A 27912-nucleotide genomic window follows, 5' to 3' on the forward strand; every position below is an offset into this window, starting at 1 on the left:
CGGCGGTGTACGGCCCGGAAGTCCGAAGCGCGGGACTACTGCTTTCCGGTGGTGGGAAAGTGAGCCGGAGCCGGAGCCCAAGCCCGAGTGGAAGCGGCGCGTCCGGGGCAGGTGGGCTCCCTGCGGCCGAGCGGAGGCAAGCGGCTGCGCAGGGAGGGTCTGGCTCGGAGGCCCGAGGAGCAGCAGCCGCAGGAGCGCGCCGCCGCAGAGTGGGAATGGTGCGGGCGGCGCCAAGAAGGAGGCGCAGTCCGTCCCTGTCAGGGTTAGTGAATGAGGCTCTCCGCCCGGGCCGGCCCGGGGACTGTGCGCTGCGGGTCCCAGCATGAGTGCGGGCCCCGGCTGTGAGCCCTGCAGCAAGCGGCCCCGCTGGGGTGCCGCTGGAACTTCTGCGCCGGCTGCCTCGGACTCCCGGAGCTTCCCCGGCAGGCAGAGGCGCGTTCTCGACCCCAAGGACGCTCCCGTACAGTTCAGGGTCCCACCGTCCTCGCCAGCCTGCGTCCCGGGGCGGGCGGGACCGCACAGAGGCAGCGCCACCTCGTTTGGTACGTGGGAAAATAAAAATCTTTGTCCTTGTTTCAGTTTGAGGACCATGGGACTCCAGTCGCTCCTGCCTGATCACCGCTCTGATGCCCCCTTGTTCAATCACTAGATGCCACTCGTTGGGGAGAAGGGCTACAATTTCTAGTGGCATTTGTAGTGTGGAAAACTTTGGTGGACAGTTGCTAACCGGGTGGACCTCACCTGTATGCTGTCCTCAGCTTGGATAGACAAATTGCCTTATTAAGGAAGTCTAGCTGTGTATATGAAGCAGAAGGGCGCTTCAGTCCCCAGAAGACGTAAAGAAAGCTGTTGAAATTTACAGTCAGGTGCTGACTCCCAGAATGTAGAGCTGTTAGTCTTAGCTTGCTGGCATTGTACTTGTCCCTGGCACACGATGTTGAACAAGAGGAACTTGGTCTCTGCCTTCATACCATGAAATCCATGAGGAGAGATAGACAATAGCACAAGTCCAATATGTGTAACAAAGAGGAATGGATTTTCTCGTTCTTGAGGGCGCGATTGTTTTGGTAGGAGTTATGTGTACTTAACCAAGTTATGAGGTAGTCCAGAAGATTTGGTACTTACTATGAATACTAGAAACCGTGGCTAAGAAAGAGTAAAGCAGTATTTCAGAAGTGCAGCTGGTGCATAGATAGAATACATGGTGAAATAGTGAGAGATGGGCTGTGGAGAAATAGCAGAAAGTGATTGATCCCACTGTACTGAAGTATAGACAGTACTGTGGACATTACTAAGGACTTTGAACTTTGTTTTCAGGGTAGTGAGAGGCCATTAAAGGATTTTCAGTGTGTGTGTGTGTGTGTGTGTGTGTGTGTGTGTGTAGGTGGGTGGGTGGTAGCTAGATTAAACTTGTTTCTTGAACCCTTTTTATGGTTGGTGTATAAAAAATGGAAAAGAAAAATTGGTTGAAACCCCAGGACTGAAGGAGTTGCATTGGTCTAGGTGGGAGATAATTTGCACTTAGACTTTGGCACAGGCAGTAGGGAACAGAAGTGGATGGATTCTGGAGAGAATTCTGTCTTTTTGTACCTCAGAAGAAATACATTTGTGCTAGAAAAATTGAGGAGTTCTTGGCATAAAAATAGCAATGGAAGCTATAAGTGTGGTTTAGAGCATGAAAATATTTAGAGAAAGTAAAATGACCAAGGACAGAGCCTTTGGGCACACCAGCATTTTCGGGGAGTTCTGAGAGAAATGTTCAGTGAATAGAAGAAAAGCCTAGCTTGTGTTCTTTCACCCAGAGGCAAAAGAATGCATTGGTCCACAGTATAAGAGGCTGGGCAGAGATCAGGACAAGTAGTGTACACTTGTCTGTCTTGGGACCTCTAGGGGGCAGAATTGAACCAAGTCTTTCTTTCTTTCTTTCTTTCTTTCTTTCTTTCTTTCTTTCTTTCTTTCTTTCTTTCTTTCTTTCTTTCTCTCTCTCTCTCTCTCTCTCTCTCTCTCTCTCTCTCTCTCTCTCTCTATCTATCTCTCTATTTATTTATTTATTTATTTATTTATTTATTTATTTATTTATTTATTTATTTATTTATTGAGACAAGATTTCACTATGTAGCCTTGAGTTAGTCTGGAGCTCAGAGAGATCTGCCTGTCACTGCCTCCCAAATACAAAAATTAAAGGTACTTAATTAGGTACATTCCTGCTTCTGGCTTGACCCAAGTCTTGAAATAATAGGATGTGCTGTAGGAATGAAGAGGGGGGTATAATAACATAGGTAGAAGGAACAGCATACCTAAACACTGTTAGAACTGGAACATGGGATTGCAGAAGACTTAGGTGAGCTTTATTGTGGACAAACTTAAGTGCTAGTTTAAGGAATTTAAACTTTATTCTGTATTTAATAGGCCTCCTGGAAGCTTTTAAGCAAGAGACTACATTTGGTGAATGTTTTAGAAAGCTGGGTTAAGCAGTAGCTTTTTGCCTTTTTAAACTTCAGACCACAGTGTAAATATTTTTCTGGTACACAGTAATATATGTAATGAATGAAAAAAAAAGAAATAAAAAGGAAAGGAAAGGACATGACTGCTCCTAGGTATGGTGGAGGAGAAAGTTTATTATAGATGTAGGAGAGCATAGTCAGAGGCAGGAATGTCTGGGAGAGTCCAGAATGGACATGACCAGATGGAGCTGGGGCATGTAGGGGAGGGAGAGGGAAGAGAGGGGAACCAGGTGCAGCATCCAGGAGGCCAGAGGTCCAAAGGGGGTGGGTAACCAAAATGTCTGGATTATATAGGGAAGAGCCTCTTGGGGAGGGGTAGTCCAGCCCTTAGGCTGCAGAGTTTAGGGTAGAGGGCAGGGTACGCTGAGAGCCATATCGTGTAACAGGTAAGAACTGAGGGATGCTGTGAGAACTTGGCTGCCAGGTCCACTTTTGATATGTTAAATAGGCACCTCAGCCTTTTGTCCTAGATTTGAAACTTAACATGTTAAGTTGGTACATATGCCATGTTTATGATTGAAATATTTATGAAATAACATCCTTACTATGTATAATGCATTCTTCCATTTTCCTTCCTTCCTTTTTATTTATTTATCTATCTATCTATTTATTTATTTATCTATTTATTTATTTATTTATTTATTTATTTATTTATTTATTTATTTATTTTTCAGGACAGGGTTTCTCTGTATAGTCCTGGCTGTCCTGGAACTCACAGAGATCCGCCTGCCTCTGTCTCCTGAATGCTGGGATTAAAGGCTCAGTACATTCTTATATTGTCTTTTGTTTTGTTTTGTTTTGTTTTTTTTTAAATGCTTGCCACTTTTAGTTTATAAAACTTTGGATTAAAGAAAGTCCAGACTGTAAACAGAGAGACCAGTTTGAGGAAATACAGAACAGTTGCCCAATAAGTGAAGTACTTACAGATAGAAGGAAGGGATGGATTTTAAGTTTTGGATGTAGATTTCAGAGAACTTGCTATAAAGGAGTAGGAACTGAAGATGAACTCTTAGATAATGACTCTGAATTCTGTGACTAGATAATCTGTGGTCCTACTGATTTTATTTGCATGCTTGCTGGGAGAGGTTGGGGCTACCAACCTTTTTCTCATTAGTTGGACCTTATGTTTTCTGCCAAAGAGAAATCAAGTTAATATTCACATGGGTGATGTTTTCTGTATACCTGCCACAGAGCACCAGTGAACAGAATGTTCAAAGTCTAAATTTTTATCATTAAACCATTGTTGCAAATTTTAGAATTTTTTTTATGGAAGGTATTTAAGTTTTTTACCTATAGGTATCCTAGAAGTGGATGGAGTAGAGAAATGCTTATTCAGTATCTTTTTATCTTCATGGATACATTTCTTATATTGATTGAAATCTGCAAATCTCTGCTTAGGCAGAACTTAGCATGCTATTCACATTCTAATGGCAACCAACTTACCAGTTATCTTGCTATAGGAGGCTTCCTGGAAGTGGGGTGCTCTTTGAAAATGCAGGTGAATTTTACTGTATTTTATGCCCCTTGCTGGGTCTGTTTTTGCTAATTGGATGGCCTCATTGAAATACAATGGTTACTGCAAGATGAGAGTAAGTGTGAATGGTGTGAAGTTAGAGTAAACCAGAACAACTAATGTCAGTTGTAAAAGAGATTGGATATAAGTGTTGGGAGAGAGTGTATTTGTTGAATAATTCTTTGTAGGCTGGACACAATGTTTTCTATTATTTTTGTGTTCTTACTGATACATATACTCCTCTGGAGTAGAGAACTATATTTTCTAGGTAAGGAAATAGGCTCAAAGAACTGAAGTAAGTTGTCCAGGATAATGCTAGTAGATAAGTTCTGGATAATCTAAGACAGAAAGGGCTCATTGTTTATCTTTGTTGTCCCAGTTAGAGTTACTGTTGCTGTTATGAAACACCATGACCAAAAGCAAGCTGGAGAGGAAAGGGTTTATGTGGCTTATACTTTCAAAGGAAGTCAGGGCAGGAACTCAAACAGGGCAGAACCCAGAGGCATGAGCTGATGTAGGGACCATAGAGGGGTGCTGCTTACTGCCTTGCTCACCATGGCTTGCTTAGTCTGCTTTCTTATAGAACACAGGACCACCATCTCAGGGATGGCCCCACCCACAATGTTCTGGACCCTTCCACATCAGTCACTAAGAAAATTCCCTGTAGGCTTGCATGCAGCCTGATCTTACAGAAGCATTTTCTCAGTTGTGGCTCCCTTCTTTCAGATGACTCTAGCTTGTGTCATGTTGACTTGAAACTAGCCAGCACATTTGTCTTTTTTTTTTTTCCTTTTGTTTTTGATGATTATTTCTAGTTAAATGAAAGAAATTCCCAGGGACAAATAGTCAAACTAGTAGAAATGCATGAACTGTGAACCAATGGCTGAGGAGCCCCCATGGAACTGGAGCAGGCCCTCTGGATAAGTGAGACAGTTGATTAGCTTGAACTGTTTGGGAGGCCCCCAGGCAGTGGAGCCGGGACCTGTCCTTGGTGCATGGGCAGGCTTTTTGGAGCCTGGGGTCTATGTTGAGACACTTTGCTCAGCCTTGGTGTAGGGAGGAGGAGGTGCCTCTGCTGAGTCTCCCAGGCTGGGCTGACTCCCCAGGGGAGACCTTGCCTTGGAGGAGGTGGGAATGGGGGGGGTGGATTGAGGGAGAGGGCTGGGAGGGTGGGAGGAGGGAGAACGGGGGATCCGTGGCTGATATGTGAGATTAAGTTAATTATAAAATAAAATATTAAATAAAAAATAATAAAAATAATTTTTTTAAAAAAGAAAGAAAAAAAGAAATTCCCTAGAATCTTAGTAAGCAACATTTTATGCTTCCTTAAGTAGTAAGATGGAGTAAGCGCTTTGGTTTTTGTTGTTGTTGTCCTTCCCTCCTCCCAGCAGGATTTCTTTGTATAGCCCTGGTTGTTCTAGAACTCACTCTGTAGACTAGGTTGGCCTGGAACTCAGATCCACTTGCCTCTGCCTTCTGAGTGCTGGGATTAAAGCATGTGCCACCACCGCCTGGCTTGGATTAAGTTCTTAACAGTCCTGTGATGTGTTGGAAAAGAAACTTTCAGAAGCCAGAAGTATTGGAAAGAGTAAGGTGGTCCTTTGTCTAGTGTTCAAACAAGGACTGGGGAACATTTGATCAACAGGACAGATTGTTACTTTACCACCTGCCTTTCCCCATTCATCCTTTTGTCGGGCTCCAGGAATCATAGTGGGAAGCCTGAAATATATTTTGCATGTCGAGGCTTCAGGAGACAGACAGCCCTCTTCAGCTTCTCTGGAACAGGCCTCCTGGGTTTTCATCACTTGAAGTTCAGGTTCTGTGGACTTCATGTGTTTAAGAAGGGTGTCTTAGTCACTGTGCTATAGCTGTGAAGAGACACAATGACCAAGGCAACTCTTATAAAAGAAAGCATTTAATTGGGGGCTTGCCTGCAGCTTCAGAGGCTTAGTCCACTGTCATCATGGCAGGGAGCATGGCACTAGAGCAGTAGCTGAGTGTTATATCCTGATCACAGGCAGATAGAGACTCTGGACTGGGAGGTATGCTTTGAGGTTTCAAAAGCCCACCTCCAGTGACACACACTTCCATTAACAGTGCCACACCTACTCCAATAAGGCTACACCCCAGTTGTTCTTTTTTTTTTTTTTTATGTTTGTTTGTTTTTCGAGACAGGGTTTCTCTGTGTAGCTTTGCGCCTTTCCTGGAACTCACTTGGTAGCCCAGGCCGGCCTCGAACTCACAGAGATCCGCCTGGCTCTGCCTCCCAAGTGCTGGGATTAAAGGAGTGCGCCACCTCCGCCCGGCTCACCCCAGTTGTTCTAATCCTTCTCAGATAGTGCCACTTCCTGATGATTAAGCATTCAAATATATATGAAAGAATGGTGACCATTTTTATTCAAACCACCACAAAGAGCCTAGCTATTGAAGCCTCGCATCTAATCCTAATATTACAGAAGAAGTTTTAAATCCTAGATTGATTCCAAAAATAGTGTTTCAGCAGTTTGCTGGTTGGGAATTTGAGGATTTTCTGAACTATGTCCCATACCTGGCGTGCTTGGGGTAGAAAATGATTTACATGGAGTTTTTCAGATTTTGGAACATTTGCATAGACCAAATGGTTAACCCAGTCTGAAAATTTTAAAATCTGAAATGCTCTAAAATTAGTACTAGGGATCAAAAGTTGGATTTTGAAGGACAGGGACACTGAACCCAAATAGTGGAATTAAATAGAAAAGATAGAGCAATAGGAAAACATTTAGTCTTCAAATCATTTATCCTCTTGCTGACTGATACTAATTGTTTGTTTGAAGCCTAATTTGCTGAAGACATACAAAATAAATCACAAAGAAGTACTTAACAAAAAAGATTTATGTAAATTACTTTTTGTAAGAGAAACCATTTAAAGAATACTAATCAGAAAAATTTTATTAGTTAGACTTTTACTGTTTTGTGGACAGTATCTGACACTTGAATACTTTTGTGGAAGAGAGAAATTATGTGAAACACAAATACTTGAATCTCAAGTTCTTCTAACACCTGAAAATGTCTTTCACTTATGTTCTATCCTAGTGATAGATAAGTTAATTATTTAGGCCTGCTTCTGGCTTCTTCATATTATGTAACAAGGTAAAACAGGAAAAAAAATGGATCTATGACATACTTAAGTGTTAGATTTTTTTTTTTATGTTTTGTTTTTCGAGACAGTTTCTCTGTGTAGTTTTGGTGCCTGTCCTGGAATTCACTCTGTAGACCAGGCTGGCCTTGAACTCACAAGAGATCCTCCTGCCTCTGCCTCCCTAGTGCTGGGATTAAAGGCATGTGCCACCACAACTGGCAAATGTTAAATTCTTAACATTGCAACTTAGAAAACTGCTGAGAATGTTTAAGATTTAATACTAAAGTAGACACATTTAATTCATGTCTAGTATACTATAAATTGAAAGTGCGTGTATTTCTTTCTAATGGTTGTGTAAAATGTGACTTGCCTTTATTTGCACTGCATCCCCACTCCTGAGCTAATCATTTTCATTTTTGCTGCTGGTCATATCTATTCAGTCATTTCTTTGGCATCTCAAGTTTAGTATCTGCAGAATCTACCTAACCATACCCCCAGACCTAATTCTCCTATTTCCCATATTTCTGCTCAATGTTGTTATGATCATTCAGGTCTTTGAAGCATCAAACCTGAAATCTGTAGTGACTATACTCAGTTTTACTCATAAGGAATTATTTTGTGCCTCAACCAGTAATTCTTCAATCTAGTTGATATTTAAATTTTTTGTTCGTTTTAGAATTTCAGTTCTTCTCATTCTTCCATCACACTCACATAGAGATTCTGATTTAGTAGGTGTAGGCATGGTCTTAGGATCCACTTATTGCTCCTGATTGTTGGGAACTGCTGACCTAGACCAGTAGCTTTCTCACTGGTTTCTGTTGGTAAGCACTCTTCTTGCCTCCAGGTTATCCATCATGAATGACTTAAGGCTTCTTAACTTTGAATTCTGGGATCATGGCTCTAAGTGTGACTTCTGACCCTCTTTTTGTACCTGTCTGCATCATTCAAGTTACTCCCTATGACATGCTCTTAGTGACCTTTGAATTATATTTTCTGTTTCTTTGGCAGTTTTTTATATTTCTTTGCCACTGGTGTCTTTACTTGGGATTTTCCTTTTATGTTGCTGTCTTTATTTTTCAAGGCAAAATTTTAGCACTACCTCTTTCAAGAAATATTAACTGATTGTTTCCATTTTTTCATGTCCTAAAGTATTTTTTTTTCCTGGAAATACCTTAATTTCTGATCAAGACCTCTTTTAATAATAACTAAGGACTAACATTTTCTGAGCATATACCACATAGCGTCCTAATCCCTTACATAAATTATTACTAATTTAAACTTCACCTTAGCTCCATGGAAGATGCTGTTCATGTGCATACTTTGCAAGTGAAGAATCTGAGCCAGGGAAAAAAGTATTCTTTTACACAGTCACAAAGGAAGCCAGTGAGGTAGCCATGATTTGAATCCAGATGTTCTGAGTCCAGAGCCTGCGATCTTAGACATTTGGCCATACAACTCTGTAGGGGCACTTTCAACTCTGTGCTGTATGTATGTATTAGTTGTTCCTGTTTTCTCTTTTAATATTTGAAATTGAAAAGAGTAGCTGCTCTTTGTTTGAACCACAGAGTCGAGCAAAAGGCCTTATGTATAATAGGCTATATGTGTTTTCTATTTGAAGGAATTTATATGTATAGATATTAAACTTTTCATTTTAATTTTCTTACAGTTTTCAAACAACAGACTATTACCACTTGGATGGATACTAAAGGAACCAAGACAACTGAGTCAGAAAGGTATAAAGACATTTCTGTATGGAGAAATAAATAGCGAAATGGTGGGGTTGTTTTATCTTGCCTTTTTGTTTTTAATTTCTTTTTATTTTTGCTCATCTACCTCCATTAACTTTTTAAAGTTTAATTAATTAATTTTTTAGTTTTTAATACGTAGAGACGCTCATTTATTTGTGAGATAAAGAGATGAAAGTGAAATGGCCTCTAACTTTAAGATACTCATATATAGTAGTGGTTACAGACAAAACACATGATTACTGCTTCGTGAGGTAAATGCATCATGAAGGTGTGAGCAAGGAGAGATATGAGTGGTGGCTAGCGTAGGTGCCTAGCATAGAAAAGAAACAAGTCACCAGCTTTGCCTGGGCCTTGAAGGAACAAAGTATGAGACAGAAGGTAACCTTAAGATTAAAGAAAGGTAGATGTTTACCAGGCACACAGCTGGGGAAGGGCACTGTGGGTACATGTGCAGAAGTGCAGGGCAGTGAAACGGTATGCTGTGTGTTTAGGCCATCACAGGAGTAAACTTTTCACTGTGGTGTTGTTCAATAGTTGAATCACTTTAATTTTTTAATAAATTGGTTTTAGTTCTTTCTGTTCTCTTGTAGTAAAGAAAACAACAACACAAGGATAGACTCCATGATGAGTTCTCTGCAGAAAGATAACTTTTACCAACATAAGGTGGAAAAATTGGAAAATGTTCCTCAGCTAAATCTTGATAAATCACCCACTGAAAAGAGCACACAGTATTTGAACCAGCAGCAGAATGCAAGTACGTGCAAGTGGCAAAGTGAGGGGAAGCACGCAGATCAGCTTCTGGCAAGTGAGCCTCCCACAATAACCCCAGTACCAAAACAAGTTAGTAACGCTAACGTTGACCAGTCACCCCCAACCGATGAGCACAGTGACACAGATAATGAAGAGGACAGAGACAACCAGCAGTTCCTTACACCCATGAAGCTTGTGAATACAAAGCCGACAGGAGGAGATGAGCAAGCCAGAAGCAACTGTAAGTGCAGTGGGTCTTGCCACTCCCTGAAAGACTGTGCAGGCTGTCAGCAGGAGGTGGACGTGGTACCAGAGAGTCCTTTGTCAGACGGTGGTGCCGAGGACATGGGAACTGGACCAAAAACTGACAACACATTGACTAGACAAGAAAGTAGCCTTGGTGATTCACCTCCATTTGAGAAAGAAAGTGAGCCTGAGTCACCAATGGATGTAGACAATTCGAAAAACAGTTGTCAAGACTCAGAAGCAGATGAAGAACCAAGTCCAGGCTTTGATGAACAAGAAGATAGTTCCTCCCAAACAGCAAATCAACTTTCAAGTGGCCAAGCAAGAGAAACTGACAGTGATCTTAGGAAACGGTATTTGACTAAAGGAAGGGAAATTAGATTACATTTCCAATTTGAAGGAGAGACTCATGCTGGAACCAGTGATTTAAATGCCAAGCCATCTGGAAACACTTCTAGCCTTAATGTGGAATGTAGAAGTTCTAAGCAGCATGGAAAAAAGGATTCTAAAATCACAGATCATTTCATGAGAATTCCCAAATCAGAGGACAGAAGGTAATCTCTCTTCCCTCCAATAGCATGATATATTTTAAAATTTTGTAGAGGGAATTAAGAAAGTAATTATTTACAGTAAATTAAATAATTGCTGTTTTATTAACTATTTATACTAAACTAAAGTCTAGATTTCAAAGTGAAAATTCTAAAAAGGCCAGAAGCAGAAAATAAGAAGATATATGTATTGGTAGTCTGTTTTAGTTTCATGAATTTTCTTATGGAATTTATGAAAATTATTAGATGAAAATATTTGATTGACTAGCTGTTATTTAACACTTGTTTAGGTTTTTTTTTTGTTGGTTTTTTTGTTTTTGTTTTTTTGTTTATTTTTGTAACACTTTCTTTAATGCTCGGACAGGCAAACAGGTAATCTATTTTATAAATGAGAAAACTGAGATTTGGGTTAGAAAATTCACTGAAATCCTATAGGGATCTTTTTCATGTGTATTTGTATTTTCGCCATTATTCCATAAGAAATTTTAAACCCTGCTCAATTTTCTAAGAGGTGTTTTGTAGCTTATGAGATACTAAGTTTACTTTGTTGAAACAATTGTGTGAAGACCAGGAAGTAACTGATTCTGTGATCCGTGACTCATTTCTGTTTTTAAAGGAGATTTGTGTGTTTGAAAGTTTCTTTTCTAGGCTATTAGAAACAAGCTCTTGGGTTTTAATATAAGGTTTTTAAGTCATCCTTTTAAAGCAAGTGTGGAACACTTTAGACAGTAAGTTCTTTGTAAGTTTTGTGCTTGCGTATCTAAGAAAACTGAAACAATAAATAACTTGTGACTGAATATATTTTTCTTGACCTTAGAAAAGAACAATGTGAAGTCAGACATCAAAGAACAGAAAGGAAGATTCCTAAATACGTTCCACCTCACCTTCCTCCAGACAAGAAGTGGTTGGGAACTCCTATTGAGGAGATGAGGAAAATGCCTCGGTGTGGGGCCCGCTTGCCTCTCTTAAGACCATCTGCTAACCACACAGTAACTATTAGGGTGGGTATTGCCTCTTTCCCGTGAGCAAAGATTTTTCTTTCATTTTTTTTCTTTCCAGTTAATTGTATTTTTTGACTACCTACTACATGTTAGGTATTGTTATTTTGTAAAATAAAAAAGTTCAAAATTGTTTATGGTTCAGTATGTTCTCCATCTTGGTCTTTTCTTAGATCCTTCTGGTCATTCTCTGTCACCACCTCAGAGGTATTTAGACTCAGCATGTCTAAAACCAATCTCCACTTTTTGTTAAGTTGTGTTAAAATGCACATAACACAAAGTTTACCACTATAATCATTTTTATGTATGTGATTCAGTGACATTAAGTGCATCAACAATGTTGTACAGCCATTACTGATGTGCATTCCTAGAACTTTTCATCTTCCCAAATGGAAATTCTGTGTCTATAAAGCAATGACTCTGCATTCCCTGCTTCCCAGAGCTCCTTAACTACTTTTGCATTTTCTGTGCCTTTTTCCCCAGCACCTCTGATTCCTAGGGTCTCCTTTGCATCTTTAGGTTCATTATCTTCATGCACTGCCTGTCAGAGGAAGCTTGCAGGGACTCTGACCTTGTCACATGCTGCTTGGCTTTCTAGACTTTGGTTTGAAACTTCAGTGAAAACTGACCATGACTATAACTTGCATAGTGCATGCATGTGAAGTCAAAGTCATGGACAGTGTCGAGGTCTGTTACTGATGAGAGCTGGATGGACTTACTCTAAACTATATTTAGCAGCTTTGAATCCTTGGCTTAACAAAGGGACACAATTCCCTAGTGATCTTGTGCAAGCAGGAACTCTGAGTCTCCCTTCTCCGGCAACTGTTTTGGAAAGTCTTTGAAACAAACCCTCTGTTGTTGTTTTTTTGTTTTTTATCTTTGAACATGTAGTAGATGAGATCTTGGCTGGCTAAGGCCTTACAGTTTTTGAGAAGCCTTGGGTATCTTTCTTATTGTACAAGTACACAATACTTGGCCTCTTTTTAGTGGTAATATTCACTTTAGCAACAATACTCTCCTTTCTCTAACTTTACATGTGCTTTTTGGCCTAAATTATTAGCTTTCCAGATCTTTTTGTTCTCTATTCTTACTGTAAGTATGGTTAAAAGCAGCCAGCATCACTCATGCCACATCTTCATTGTTATGCTGCCATAAAATTTCTTTCATCATTTGATAAATCAGTTTTGCCATTCTAAAACTTAGTCTCAGAGAAAGTCTTTGGAGATGGATTTTTGTAGACAAGTCATTTACCAGAGTGAAACACAAATCTAGTCTGGTTTGCAGTAGAGTCCTTATTTCTCCCTAAAACCTCATCAGCACAGCTTTTACTGTTCACATTCCTATCAGCATTCTGGTCTTCTGAACTACCAGACTCACCCACTAAGCCCTGTTTATAGAATTCTAAGTTTTCTCTAACTTACTTCTCCAAACTCTGCCCATAAACCAATTCAAAAAGTTTCTGAACCACATCATGTGATACTGCACTTCTTGGTACCAGTTTTCTTTTGTGGTCAGATTTCTGTGAGTGTGACAAAGGACTTGAGACAATGAACTCCTAGGAAGCAAGGTTTGCTTTGGCTCGGGGTTTCAGAGGCCTCAGTGTGATTGCTTTTGTCTGTTGCTCTGGGCCTGTGGCTGTAGAGAAATAGCAAGAGAGCATGGTGGAGGAGATTTATTCATCTCTTGGCATCCTCGGAGGCAAAGAAGAGAGAGGAATAGGTCAGAGACTTACTTCCACTAGGACCTGTGTCAGAAGTTCCACCACCTTCCATAGTTCCAGGGCCCAGGTACTAAGCCTTTACTACATAGTCCTTTGGGTGGTACTCCAGATCAAAATGAACAGAAATAATAATATGTGACCACTACCCTTCCACCCCCAGTTAGCTTCTTCTTCCTTAGAGTTCAGCTGTACTGTCACTACCTTAAGGAAGTCTCTCAGCTCACCTGATTGAATTTTCCTAGAATAGGTCTTTATAATACCACATACTTCTAATTCATAGCATATTATACTTTTAAAAAATTTATTATGTGATTATTTTCTGCAGTGAAATGTGATACCATTTGGATGAACCTTGAAAACATTCTGATAAGTGAAGATGATAGACCCAAAAACCTACATGTTGTGTGATTCCATTTATTTGAAATACCTATAGTAGGCAAAATGAAAACCTTATGTTTTTCTTCAGAGTTTTACTTAATGCTTATTATGATAGCTTTGTGTATGTTTATAGCGGCACACATGTACACATACGTGCATGCCAGGTTCTATCTTAAGTCTTCTAGTAAAAAAATTTAAATAGTTATTCCTCAAGAAATTTAATTTTAGTGAGAAAGGAAAAACCTGTATTGGGGCTAGGGAGATGGCACCGTTGGTAAAGTACTTGACACATAAGCATGAGGACTGTGTTTGGATCTCCAACACTCATGGAAACCAGGTGAGGGCTAGAGATGGCTCAGCAACTGAGAACACTTGCTGATCTTCCAGAAGACCTCCCGCACTGGGCAGCTCACAACTACTTATAACTCCAGTTCTGAGGGCTCTGACACCCTCCTCAGGCCTCCATAGGCACTCATATATATGGCATATAGACACAGACATGTACACATAAATGAAAGTAAAAATAAATCTTAAAAAACAAAGTTTGGTGTGACAGTGCTTACCGGTAATCTAACACTGGGGGTGCGGGTGGGGAGGTGGTGGACACAGGAGGATCCTTGGGGTTTACTGGCCAGCCAACCATTCTAGCCAAATCAGTGAGCTCCAGGTTCAGTGAGAGAGAGACCTCTCTTGTGTCAAAAAAAATTAAGGTGAATGGCCTGTGAGATGGCTCAGCAGGTAAAGGTGCTTGCCAGGCAAGCATGATGACCTGCCTTTGATCCTCAAAACCAATGTAAGTAAAGTTTTCTTCTGATCTGTACACTCACTTTGTGGCACATATGTGTCCGTATACATATATCATGCATATACACACACACTAATAATTAATAGTGTTTTTTAAGTAAGGTGGATAGTGATAGAGGAAGGCACTTAATATTGACCTATGGCCTCTGGCCTTTGCATGCATGTACACATTCCTGCGCATGCAATCTGTACCCCTGTGAACACACACACACATACACACACACACACACACACCAAAAAGAAAAACAAGTGTTGTCCAGTATGATAGTAGGCCAATAAAGAACTCTTTTAACTACTTACTTAAAAGTTTCTAAAGATTTCACAGTAGTGAAGAAAATGAAGATGAGACTTCAGATTTAAATTGATAAAGGAAAAGTTGATAACTGCTATTAACTGTCTTAAAGGAGAGAAGATAGTGTGTACATAAACATACGCGCTATGAAGGAATTTCCCATGTTTCTGGACTTGTGAGTTTTCTGACTTGTCTGAAATGAATGGTATTTTGGTGAGAGCTTGCACAAAGACTCTAAAACTAGGGCTATTTTCAGAGATGACGTTATTCCAAATGTGGAGAGGTTTTACAGGGAGTCGTTATCTGGAGCTGCTGGAGTAGGAAGAGGGAGATGGGAAGCTGTTGTCTGAAGTTTGGGTAAGCAGTGAGGTATCAGGATCTAAGAATGCAGGTAAAAATTCACCAGGCATGGTGAGTGTGAGAAGTGAGGTGTGGTAGCAGCTGAGGAGGAACTTGGGAGCTTTCTTGCCTGGGAGCTGGCCTTAGCTCTGCAGCACTTGCTCAGGCTGCTTTGTCTGCGTTCTTTTGTAGGAGAGCTTAGTTTTTATGCACTTACCGTTCTCCTGTTTACTCTGTATTTCAGGTAGACCTTCTGCGAGCAGGAGATGTTCCAAAACCTTTTCCAACACATTATAAAGATTTGTGGGATAACAAGCATGTTAAAATGCCTTGTTCCGAACAAAACCTGTACCCAGTGGAAGATGAGGTAAATACAACACTGGAGGTGTTTTAGTCCCTGGGTCATGGTTTAGCACTTGTTTGGCTTTTGAATTTGTGATGCAAAACAACTGTGCTTTGATCTTGCCTTTTTTTTTCCCCCTGTAAGAATGGTGAGCGAACTGCAGGGAGTCGGTGGGAGCTCATTCAGACTGCACTTCTCAACAAATTCACACGACCCCAGAACCTGAAGGTATGGTCCTGCCCAATTCTATCTTCTATATAACTCTGAGAAGTAGGTCCTTTGTTTGATCCCTCGAAGACATTTTTTAATCATAATAATCTAGACCCAGATGACAGCAATGTTCATATGCAGTGTTTGTTTCCTATCACTTATGAAGGCCCTTGAGAGTCACTAGGGTAGAGGAATTGAGAGCTTGCCTAGAGCCACATAGAATAATTTGGTAAACCAGCAATAAGACTTCAGTTTCTTGGTTCTCTGTCCAATTTCCTTCAGTTTAAGTCTCTTTTTTTGTTTGTTTAAAATTATCATGCTTTCACAATGTGGTTAATAGGAAATCAAGAAAGAATAATGACCTCAGCACTTTTTGCCTAAAGGAAAACTGAGCCTGCCAATGATTAAAATATACATTAAATATTCTATTTTTATTGCCCTTATTACTTTAGGAGTTTAATTATTTATTAATCTTACATATGAGCAGTAATTTAATTTTTTATTTAAAAATTTTTATTTAAGAGCATAGGGTAATCATTAGATTTTCCCCTTAATATCTACAGTATACATGAACATGCATATTTTGTTAGAGAATTGTAGCCAAAAAAGCATAATGCTTTTAGCTTTTAATACATTTTAAGCTTATGTAAATAGTGGCACGGGTGTCTGTGTTTTACGAAAATGGTGTTGTTCATTTCCTTTCAGAGGCTTGATTTGTTATGGACCCTCTTGGGTTTTATGTTTTCTACCAAATTAATTTTAAGCTTGTTATAGTTCCTGTGAGGTTTTTTTTTTTCCTATTTTCTTTACATGAAAAACATTGGTACGTGTACAAGTACATATTTTGAACTTTTTTTTTTTTTTTGGTTTTTCGAGACAGGGTTTCTCTGTGTAGTTTTGCGCCTTTCCTGGAACTCACTTTGGAGACCAGGCTGGCCTCGAACTCAACAGAGATCCGCCTGCCTCTGCCTCCCGAGTGCTGGGATTAAAGGTGTGCGCCACCACCGCCCGGCTATATTTTGAACATTTTATCCCTTTCAAATTTTTGTTGTTGTTGTTTTTTGAGACAGGATTTTTGTGTAGCCCTGTCTGTCCTGTAACTGTTTATCAGGCTGACCTTGAACTCAGAGAGATCAACTTGCCTCTGCCTCTCAAGTGCTGGAATTAAAGGCATGTGACACCATTGCCCAGCTTCAAACAGCATTTTTAATCTTGTAGCAGATTCTTTAAATTGGCTCCTTTTAAATGAAAAAGATGTTCAAGGTCTGTCAGTTATCTTAGGATGTTAATTTCATATGTGCAAACATAAAACTACATATAAATGCTGGGTGGAGGTGGCGCATGCCTTTAATCCCAGCACTCGGGAGGCAGAGCCAGGCGGATCTCTGTGAGTTCCAGGCCAGCCTGGTCTACAGAACAAGATCCAGGACAAGCACCAAAACTACACAGAGAAATCCTGTCTCAAAAAAACAAAAACAAACAAACAAACAAACAAACAAACAAAAAACTACATATAAACTGACAAGCTCACACAATTCTCATGTAGGCATATTAGTTTGAGTTTTGTTTCATTTTAAGTATAACAAACCGCATTTGATTCATGTTTGTGATCATGATGAAAATCATTTAGAGTCAATATTTTTTTTGCATATTTTAAACCATTTATTCAAGCCCCAACTTGGATGCTGAGAACTTTTTTAAATACTATGTGCAGAAAAAATGATTACTTTAGGTTTAATCTTTCTCTTATAGTCTTAATAAACAGTTGATAGATATCAGTGTGTGCAACAATGTGATCTTTTTGCTGATTAACTTGCAAACTGACCTTTTTTGACCAGCTTGCAAATAGACATGATAGTGACACTTTGATCCAGAGATTATTAGAATTGTTTTTATCTGTTTAAAGTACCACTAACTTGCACCCCTGCTGTGTTTAGGCCTTTGTCTTCACGACCCAGACTCATACACTTACAAACACTTTCTGAGGACACTGCCCAAGCGCCATTTGAAAAACACTGTGTTAGGTTCTTTCTGTCCTTCTGATAGGCCTATTTTTTAGGATTTTCATAATTTTTTTCTTCAAGAACACAGAATAATCAGAGCATTCTGAATTAGTCTACTTGGCTCTTCAGCAGTTTCTTAGTGTACCTTGATTACTCTAGGAAGGGGCAATTGCTTTAATGTGGCATTCTCTTCAGTTTATTTTATCAACAGAACAAGGTCATCTATCAGGATTTCTTATATCTGCTTATGGTAATTTCTTTGTTCAAAGAATGATACCTGAAAAGAAAAAGTAAAGATCAAGCCTTGTGATTGTTATAATCTTTTTGCTATTTATTCATTCAGTGGTAGATTTGGGGAGTTCAGGTATTCAAAGTTTAAAAGAAAAGCAGTATCCTCAGTACTATTTCTATTAATAGTGTGCTGAATAATTTGCACCGATAGGTCCTTGTGTTTATTATTCTGAGCTAAAAAGAACTCGAGTAGTTGATGGCTAACTACACACTAACACCCTGCCTTTCTAATGAAGAACTTGTAGTAGATGCTTTTGAGTTTTGAAAACTAGAGTAAAAGTAAATCCAGTCAGGCACTTATTAGCATTGCAGATGGGAAGATACCCATTTATCTAAATTCCTCATGTGTGAATTTTACCAGCTGTGGTTGGAAAATAACAAATTTGCGAGTCAGCATGGCCTCACTGCCGTGGTTCTAATCCCAGCACTCAGGTATAACAGAAGTTTGCTCATTGTGTAACATGAAGTATTTTCCAGGAAGCTTTTTATAAATTTTTAGTGATAGAGCACTTTGGAACCTTTATAGTAATAATTTAACACACTGGTTTTTAGACTTGTATATTCCTTCAGAAAAAAATATTGAATTATCAATATAATTGTTTATAAATTCTACTTATTAATTTATTAGTGATATAAATTATGACAGAAGTAGATATTTAAAAGAATGGGATAAGATCTAATTATAAATAATAGTTTCTTCTGTGCAGCTAATGGATTGGTTTTTGCATATCTTAACTGCAGAAACCCAGTGTACAGTATTATTTACTCAGACAGTGAAAACTTAAAACCAGTAGATGGCATAGTTTGACCTACCATTCCATATAAATATACAATATATACCACCATACAAAGTTCTTTACAGCTGTGTTGATTTCTGGGATAAGGTAAAATTATGTTACTTCTCTGGCTGTAAAGTAATTCAGCTCTGTAAGAGGATTTGAGAAAAGTATATATAATTTTTCTATACTAGCAAAGTTATGTTTTATAGTTTATGAAAATGGTGGATGGTCGGGCGGGGCTGGAGAGTTGGGTCAGTCCGAAAAGTACTTGCTGTGCAAGCAAGAGGACCTGAATTTGGGTCCTCAGCACCCATTTAAAAACCTGAGTCCGTGTCTGTAACTCCAGTGCTTAGGGAGATGGAGACAGGCTGGAGACAGGCAGACCCCTGGAGCTTTTCCCAGCTAGTCTAGTCCATTAATTAGTTCTGGGTCATTGAGAGACCCTGTCTCAACAACTAAGGTGAAGAACACTTGTAAAAAATACTGAACAGGGACCTCTGGCCTCTACACATACATGCACATACTTATACATTCATGCACAGGAACATAATGAATGCACACAACCACAGTACCATAAGTGAGGGGGAAAATACCATTTGTACTTCAAGACACTCTTCTTCAATCTTTTTTCCTTTTAAACATTTTCTTCCTTTATTCCCTCCATATGTTATTATAGTGCTACAAGTAACTATATATCTCTGTGTGAGAATATGTAAATGTATAAAGTATATATAACTGTACATATGTGATGTTACTGAATATCTTATACATGTGTGTATGCACACAGAGAAACATATATATACACACAACATATATCAACCACAAACCATTGTAATCTCTTTATTTTTTTAATTCCTTCAGGTCTGATTTTGGCCCAGTTGGAATGCATTGCCCCCATTTAGAATGCATGCTTTAGGGTAATTATGTTTTCCTCCCATTGCTTAACATACTTAATTTCATTTTTCTTACGTGAATAATAAATTAGTGTGCATTCTGTTTGTCCATAGCTTCTAATGTGGAGTAGTTAATGTCAGAAGGAAGCGTGCTTAGCATTAAGAAGTTTACAGGAAGCAATTTGTAAAAGATAACTTACATGACTATGTCATGAGATTTTTGTTTCTGTTTTTTCCATAGGATGCTATTCTGAAATACAATGTGGCATATTCTAAGAAATGGGACTTTACAGCTTTGGTTGATTTCTGGGATAAGGTAAAAGTGTGCTTATTTCTTTGGCTGTAAAATGATACTACTTTTTAAGAGGACCTGAGAAAAGTACATGTAGTTTTTCATTATCAACAATATTTTAATGGTTTTTCAAATGCATAATTAGATAGATAATTTGGTCCTGAAATTGAATTTTGTCTTGTTCCCTTGTTAATAGTATTTTTTATTATATTGTTAATACTATTATCATCATTATCAATGTATATATCTGTTCCATGACTAGATATTTTCCCCCTTTTGGATTTTTAGACAATGTCTCAAAATTTTTTAGCCTAGGCTGCCCCCAAACTCCTGACAGTCCTGCCTAGTCTCCTGAATGCTGGGATTACAAATATGAGCCACCACAAATGTATTATGACTTGATGTATAATATCACTACTATGCAAATATGTAGGTTGTTCAGTTTCACCTTGTCATCATCTACACTATAGTGACGTGTGTACGTGTAATTACATAGTAGTAACATGTTGTGCTATAAGTATGTGTGTATGTATATATTCCCGTAGTTCAGATTGTTTCTTTAGATAATTCCAGAAAGTAGATGTTGAGGTGAAAAGATACAAAAGCATATGGCTCTTCCTAGTCTGCGTATGTGCTGTAAAGTAATTTTCTGAAGCTACTGCAGCTTTCTATGCCCTCAGTGTGCTAAGAGCATCACTTTAGAGCTACCAGTAGAAAGATGAACAGCAGCATCCCTCTGTAAAAAAATGGCAGGAAACTTCACATTGCATTTTGGAGTGAGGTGTAGTGGTGTGTGTTTATCATCCTAGCACTAAAGAGGCTGAGGCAGGAAGGAGGATTGCCAGTTAAGGGCAGTCTGGTTGTACAAAGAGAGATCTACTTGATTCTGAACTATGCAGAAATAGGAAGTAATTTATTTAAGACATTTTTTTGGTGGTTTCCTTTTTTTTTTTAATTGAAATTGCTTTGAATTTTCATTCGTTTTTGCAAGAACATGAATTTTGTTGCTTTGAGGTAAATATCCCAAAGTACAGTTGCTGAGATGTTTTTAAGTGTATTTTTCAGTTTTAGAAGAAACTGTCAAACCACTTACCAAAAACAGCTGTCCCAAAAAATGGCAATATACTTTTGCTAAGTAATTAAGTTTCCACTTAGATACTTTTATATATAATCTTTTAAAAATTATATAAAATTTGAGTTGTTTGCATTTCCCATGTTATTTCGAATCCTTTCAATTATTTATGCTTCATTTGCTAATAATAGAAACAAAATTGTTCTTAAAACATTATAAATTAAAATATGTTTAATATTCCACAGTTTGGTTATATAAGAGAGAATAGTTGTTAAACTGTAAACATGGACGATGTAATTACTTCATGTTAGAGCCTTTTCCTCCCTAGCTATCTTTTAGGTAAATAATTTTGAGGTAATTAAAATCATTATTATTTTTCCATTTCACAAATGAGTAGCTGCAATTTCAAGATGGGCTGGTTGATCCAGGGTGACATACTTTGTCCCTGGTGGGAACCATCTAGCCCAGTCACAGGTAGTTGTCCCTTGATTTCCCTCTGCACATAGTTTGCTCCCTGACTGCTGCCTCATTTTCTAAGCAACTGATAAAGTCCCTTCCACCGTTCTTTTAAAATTCTGTTTCTCTAGACTTAGACTTTTCTGCATACCCCCCCTAAAATGAGGTCACACACTCCTTCTTTTTCATTTCTGTGACAGATGCCTTAGTTTATCTTTTGGAACTCTCTTAACTTTATTTTTGAACTCTTGGCATCATATAGTGGTTAAAGCATTCCTGATAGAGACTTGAAGGTCTTGACCTCTGTGTCTCCTGGAGCACACAGTACAGTGCCTTCTGTGTCTGTCAGGCACTCTGGACATTCATGGTCTTGGCTTCAGATGTGACCAGGTGGTCGGACTGGTTTTCAGAGTTACCAATATCAGGAGAATACTAGATGAAAAATGCTTTAAGTGAGAAAAGAGTGAGATGTCTGTGATTTCTGTTACCAGTCCCTCCCACGCACACAGCCTCCTCAAATACAATGACCGCCTGTGACATTTCTGGCATTTCTTTCCTGTGACATTAATAGATTAAGAATCTCTTTTCTCTAGGACTTCTGACAGTGATCCAGGTGAAGGCATATTATTTAAAACTTCATGTTAACACTGTGTCTTAATTGGGAAGAGCCCTGAAATATGGAAATGCAATTGACATAGGAGACCCTGCACTGCTGTCTTTATTTTCCAGACGTGTTTAATGATCACAGGCATTATTTGTAAGACTGAGTGTTTCACTTTCGTGCTTTCAGAGTTATTGTTTTTTGTTTTTTGTTTTTTGTTTTTTGTTTTTTGTTTTTTCGAGACAGGGTTTCTCTGTGTAGTTTTGCACCTTTCCTGGAACTCACTTGGTAGTCCAGACTGGCCTCGAACTCACAGAGATCCACCTGGCTCTGCCTCCCGAGTGCTGGGATTAAAGGCGTGCGCCACCACCGCCCGGCTTCAGAGTTATTGTGTATCAGCATCATGGAGGCCTTGTTAAAACATACACTGCTGCCCACTGCCCTCCTCCTGGTTCCAACTTAAAAAGTTGTTTTGCGGGCTTAAAACTGCATGTTTGTATCAGGTTCCAGAGGTCACATTAGACTCTCTGATGGCTCTATAGTATTAGACAATATATCTTATTCTTTTGCATGCAAGAGGTCAAATAACCACTTTGATTGCTGTACAGGAATGTTTTAAGGATCTAAGACACTCTTTAAAATTCTAGAATGCTTGCAGATTCACTCTGCACATGGCTGCAGCTCCAGTCTTGTGCTTTTTCTGTCTGCTAGAGAAACATTCCAGGATGTTGTGGCTGCCACTGTGTATCAGGGGCAATGCAGCTTCCGGGGGACACAGTTGGAAAAGAAAAAGAAAAAAATTTTCTAGAATGCCAATCCAATGATTCTGTCTTAGGCACATTGAATGTGGATTTTTAATTTGTATTTATTTATTTATTTATTTATTTATTTATTTATTTATTTATTTTGGTTATTCGAGACAGTGTTTCTCTGTGTAGTTTTGGTGCCTGTCCTGGACTAGCTCTGTAGACCAGGCTGGCCTCAAACTCACAGAGATCCACCTGCCTCTGCCTCCCGAGTGCTGGGATTACAGGCGTGCACCACCACCACCCGGCTTTAATGTTTTAATACTTAAAAATGAACATATATGTTAATTTCTAAACTTTACATCATTGGCTATTTTTATAGAATAGATTCTAGCAATATAATTATCAAGTCAAAGTATATTATAATTTAAATATGAAATGCCTGCACAGACCCTTTTCGAACACTTGGTTCCAAGCTGATATTACTGTTTTGAGAGGTTATGGGCCCTTTTGGGTGTGGAGATGGCTGGCAGATACAGGGCCATAGAGGTAGGGCTTAGAGGCATGGAGATGGTAACATGTCATTTTTTCACCTCTGGGGCCACAACTATGAGCCGATCTTAGCATGCATGCCTTCCCGGCCTTGGTATGCGATGCCCTCTGAAGCCACAAGCCAAATCAAATCTTCCCTTCAGCTGTGCCTTGTTATGTGTTTGATTTCAGGACTGAGAAAAGTAAATGATGCAGAACATTGGCCCTAGGAATGGAGTCATTGCTGCTATAAATCAGACTGTGGGGCCTTTGGAATCATTTGTAGGAGAAATGAGAAAGCGTTTGAAGCTGTGGGCTAGAGAAGCCCTGGTGTGCGTAGAACTGCACTAATGGGGCAGTCCAGTGTAGTGCAAAAGACCAGAATCTGGAAGAAGTGCAGCCAGGAAAGACTGTTCATGAGGTTATGGGGAAACAGGACTCATGTGGGAACTGCACTAGAAAAGCCACTTTTGTTAGATCCAGGCAAAGAATTTGACCACATTGTGTTGTGTCCTGAAAACTGAGTGAAGACATTAAAAAATAATGGACTAAGGAAATTTGAAGACAGCATAGCATTCAGGTTGTGGTATATTATTGCTCAATGTGTTTGGTGAGGTTTATAATGAAAATTCAAAGCAAAACATGGGGCAGAAAGATATGCGAAAATGTGTAGGAAAGAGTGAATTGGGTTAAAGTTGTAGAAGATTGAGTATTATTAAAGTCTTACTACTGGAACAATAGAAAAGATGCCTTGAGGACAAGACCCCAGCTGTTGATGCTTCACATTATAAAAATGCAAATTCATTTCAAAGGAGAATTCCTGAACGAAGAGAGTGTTCTGGGCGTCCTGCTTGATCAGGACTCCCCAGGGCCATATTTCCCCAGGTTCATCCAGAGAACCATTCAAATACCATTACAGCTTGTGGTGGAAGGGGCCAGGCTACAATTTTAGCTAGGAGCATAACTTAGTGTTTTCTGCATGGAGCTACTTTTGCAGCCATGCAGGATGCAAATGCTAGAGGTTTGTGGAGAGATGCGTGAAGGTTCCAGAAAACCGGCTGAGCCATCTGCGTGCAGCAGTCAGATGCCCTGTATGGGTATCCTATATGTAAAGCTGTAAAGATAAAGCCCAAGTTGTAGTGGAGGTATGTTATAGATGCCAGGAATGTGGGATATCCATTTAGGAAAGTTATTGGCACTGAATGTGATTCCAGAGTTGTTAGAGTCAAAGCCTGGGCCCTGGTCACACTGGCAAACCAGACTCAGCCACCCATTGTTCATAGGCTAGTTACAGAGGAAAGGATAGTAAAAGGCAAAGAAAGGAGATACATTCATTGTAGCCATATCAGGAAGAGGAACTAATAGAAGTTCAAGGACCATTTGCCCCTTACGTCCATCTTTGGGGTCCTGATGTGAGGTTTAGATTTAAGTAGAGGTCAAGAGGTGTGCATAATTAAGCAGTCTAGTTCAAGGTGTGATGCCGTCCATACTGACCCATCATTCTATAGGCTCCAGTAGCTCTTGCAAGATAGTCTGACAAATCAGAACTGAAATCTGGGTGACAAGTTCCTTCCAGACACCACCAGGCTTCAACTTTTTCTTTCCCCTACCATGAGATTCCTTGGAAAATACCAATTCTTTGTGGATTATTATTTCAATAGTTTAGTAGCCAAAGGGAGGGGCAAGGCATAAAATCTCTTTAGACTATCTTCATTCTGCCCTAGAAGATATTACAAGTGGAATTACAGGCATCCGAGCCAGAGGGGCAAGCTGCGGAAGCCATGGGCACACGTAATGCCAGTATGAGCCCCAGACACTGGATGTAGAGCTAGAGGGTTTGATTCTTGCCATCTTGTGTTTTAGTCTTGTGCTTGTGCCCCTGTTCTTCCGGTTGGGAATTGGATTGTTTATTCTACTAACATTATATATTGAAAATGCTTGTTTGGATTTTACAGGAGCTCACAATTAAAAGATCACCTTAACTTTTCAGAGACTTTGGTCTTTGGTGTTTGGAATAGTGTTGGAACTGGAAGGCTGTGGGGACTTTTGAAGTTGAACTAAATACATTTTGCATTATGAGCTGTCCATGAGCTTATGGAGACCAAAGGCAGAATGTTATATTTGAATGTGAAATTCTTCCATAGGGTCAAGTTTTTTAACACTTGTTTCCCTAGCATGTAGCCCTGTTTGGGGAGGTTGTGGAACCTGTTTGATATTGGGCCTAGCTAGCAGACGTAGGGCTATAAAGGTAACGCTTATGGGTAACAACCTTGTCTTAGTTCTCTCCTGAGCCACTTTCTGCTTCCTGTCTCACATTCCCACTGCCCCAGCCAATAGCTGTCCTCACAGCCACGTTACCTGCATAGTGGACTGTATCCTCTCAAACTGTGTGCCAAAATCAATCCATTCTCCCTTAAATGCTTCTTGCCATAGCTAAGACAAGTGGCAAATAAAAAGATTATATGGATTTTGAAGACTTAGATGATACTGTCAATTTCTATTTCCAAAAGGTGGTTCTAGATTTCAGTTCTCACCAGCAGCATATGAGAATCCTTTATCACTATGCCTTCCTCGGTGTACTTACTGTCCAAGTATGAAAGTGTATATAAGCATTCTGTACAGTATCTTTAGGGGAAGGGCTTAATGAGTTTGTTGAGTTGCTGCCTGACAAATGCACCTAAAGGTATTTGATATATTACTGAGGAAAGTAAATTTTAGCTAGGACAGTTATCTTTTATCGGTTATAGGGGGCTAGAGAGATGGCTCAGTAGTTAAGAGCACTGGCTGTTCTTTCAGACGACCCAGGTTCAATTCCCAGCACCCACATGGCAGCTTACAACTGTTTGCAACTCCAGTTCCAGGGTATCTGATACTTTCACACCAATGCACATAAAATCAAGTTAAATAAATTATTAAAAATACATAAAAATAAAATAATTTTATCATTTCTAATGATATCAATGTGATATGAAACTTCTGATTTAAATGATATGACTTCTCAGACTAAATAATTTTAATATTATTGGGATTTATAATTAAATTATAAAGTTGATGGCTTGACTTTAAAAGTTTGAGATTCTTCTATGTATATCTTCTACGTAGTATAGTTTTCACAGACCTGAAGAAATTCTTCAATTGCTTTTAGGGAAAAAAAAGAAAAAGCAACTTTTTATACTGTTTATTGAAGAACTCCGTATATCAAAAAGGAATTGCCACTTATTGAATCCTTACTGTTTTGAAATTTAAATAGAATACTCCAATTTAGAGAGGAAACTATAAACAGGTTTTAAGATATGTACTTGAAATGGGAATAGATTTGAATTTGGTCAGTTCCTAAACAATGCAGTAACTACTAGATGTAGGAGTGATTACTAGACTCCATGCCTGTGTTCTTTTCTATTGTAATGATATTTATCTTAGTTAGGGTTTCTATTGCTGTGAAGAGACACCATGACCACGGCAACTTTTATAAGGAAAACGTTTAATTGAGGGGGCTTGCTTAGTTTAAAAAGTTCAGTCCATTATCATCATGGCAGGGGACATGGTGGCATGCAGGCCGACATGGTGCTGGAGAAGTATATCTTGATGCTGAGAGTCATATATCTTGTAGACAACAGGAATTTGACTGAAACTCTAGGTGATATGCTGACCATAGAAAACCTCAAAACGCACCCCCGCAGTGACACACTTTCTCCAACAAGGCCATACCCGCTCCAACAAAGCCACACCTCCTAATTGTGCCACTCCCTCTGAGATTATGGGGGCCAATTACATTAAAACTACCACAATGTTTATCCCCTAAAGAACATTAAATGTCTTTTGTACATAATGCACTGTATTATACAAGATAAAGAATTGCTTGTCAGCTTTATCATTAGAAAGGGACATTGGACATATCCATAAATGAATATAATAATTAAGCAGCATAGCAGAATGAATGTTCTAATAGGGCCTGGTGTGCCATGAAAGGACAATTTCAGAGTTGTATTTAGAGTCAATAGACAAATAGAGGACATACCACTTGGTTAGTTCAGAGTATAAAAGATACAGTTAAAGGAAATACATCTATTATATGAATAACAAGTTGACTTCATTGTCTGTTTTGATAGGGTTTAAAATCACCTAGAGACAAGCCTTTAGGCATGCTTGTGAAGGGTTAGTTAGTTTAGGTTAGTTTTAGGGGAAACCTTAACATTGAGTGGTCCTGAATCAAAGAGAGAAGGCAAACTAAGCAGTAACATTCATCCTTTTCCATGTTTTGACTGTGGCTGCAGGACAGTTCTGTGTCTGAAGACTACTGCCCTGCTTTACTTCCCCATCATGATGGACTGTCCCCTTGAACTGGGAGCCAAAGCACTGCTTTCCTCAAGCTGCTTTGTCAGGGATTTTGTTACACGCAACAGAGGAAAGTGGTCTGGAGATGTTGGAGCTATTGCTATGATAAACTTGACTGTGTTGTTCTTAGGCCGTCGGAATTGACTTGCGGGAGAAATGTGAAAGAGTTTGGAACTTTGAGCTGGAAATCTCTTGCCTACTATAAGCAGAGCTTAATGGGTCATTTTGTTAGGAGCTTTGGAGACAAAAACATGAAAAATACAGACAGTGTGGTCTGGCTCGTGAAGTTTCATCAGGGAACAAAGACTGTACTAACTGGGTTAGGGAACAGTGGGTATCTGGTAATGAATCTGCTGTGTTCTTCCTGAATCCTGAAAAGTTGAGTGAGGCTGAATTTAAAGG

The 27912-nt window shown here is 39.3% G+C and overlaps 1 protein-coding gene and 1 non-coding gene across 5 annotated transcripts in view; both read left to right on the forward strand.

The window, feature by feature from the left end:
• The first annotated feature begins 15 nt into the window (after positions 1–15).
• Parg (poly(ADP-ribose) glycohydrolase) overlaps positions 16–27912 on the forward strand; it is a 108667-nt gene continuing 80770 nt past the window's right edge. The window contains exons 1-7 of one of the 4 annotated variants that reach the window (XM_059274112.1): positions 16–111; positions 8802–8868; positions 9474–10433; positions 11245–11428; positions 15203–15325; positions 15446–15529; positions 19719–19793. In XM_059274112.1, coding sequence (XP_059130095.1) covers positions 8831–8868; positions 9474–10433; positions 11245–11428; positions 15203–15325; positions 15446–15529; positions 19719–19793 — 1464 coding nt within the window. In that variant the 5' untranslated portion in view covers positions 16–111; positions 8802–8830. The other 3 variants (XM_059274110.1, XM_059274109.1, XM_059274113.1) reach the window with 3 other exon arrangements.
• On the forward strand, positions 22553–22678 carry LOC131920211 (small nucleolar RNA SNORA77). Its single transcript, XR_009381559.1, has one exon. It is a non-coding gene; the product is annotated as a small nucleolar RNA SNORA77 (small nucleolar RNA).

The sequence above is a fragment of the Peromyscus eremicus genome, chromosome 9, assembly GCF_949786415.1.
Source record: "Peromyscus eremicus chromosome 9, PerEre_H2_v1, whole genome shotgun sequence".
Lineage (NCBI taxonomy): Eukaryota > Metazoa > Chordata > Mammalia > Rodentia > Cricetidae > Peromyscus > Peromyscus eremicus.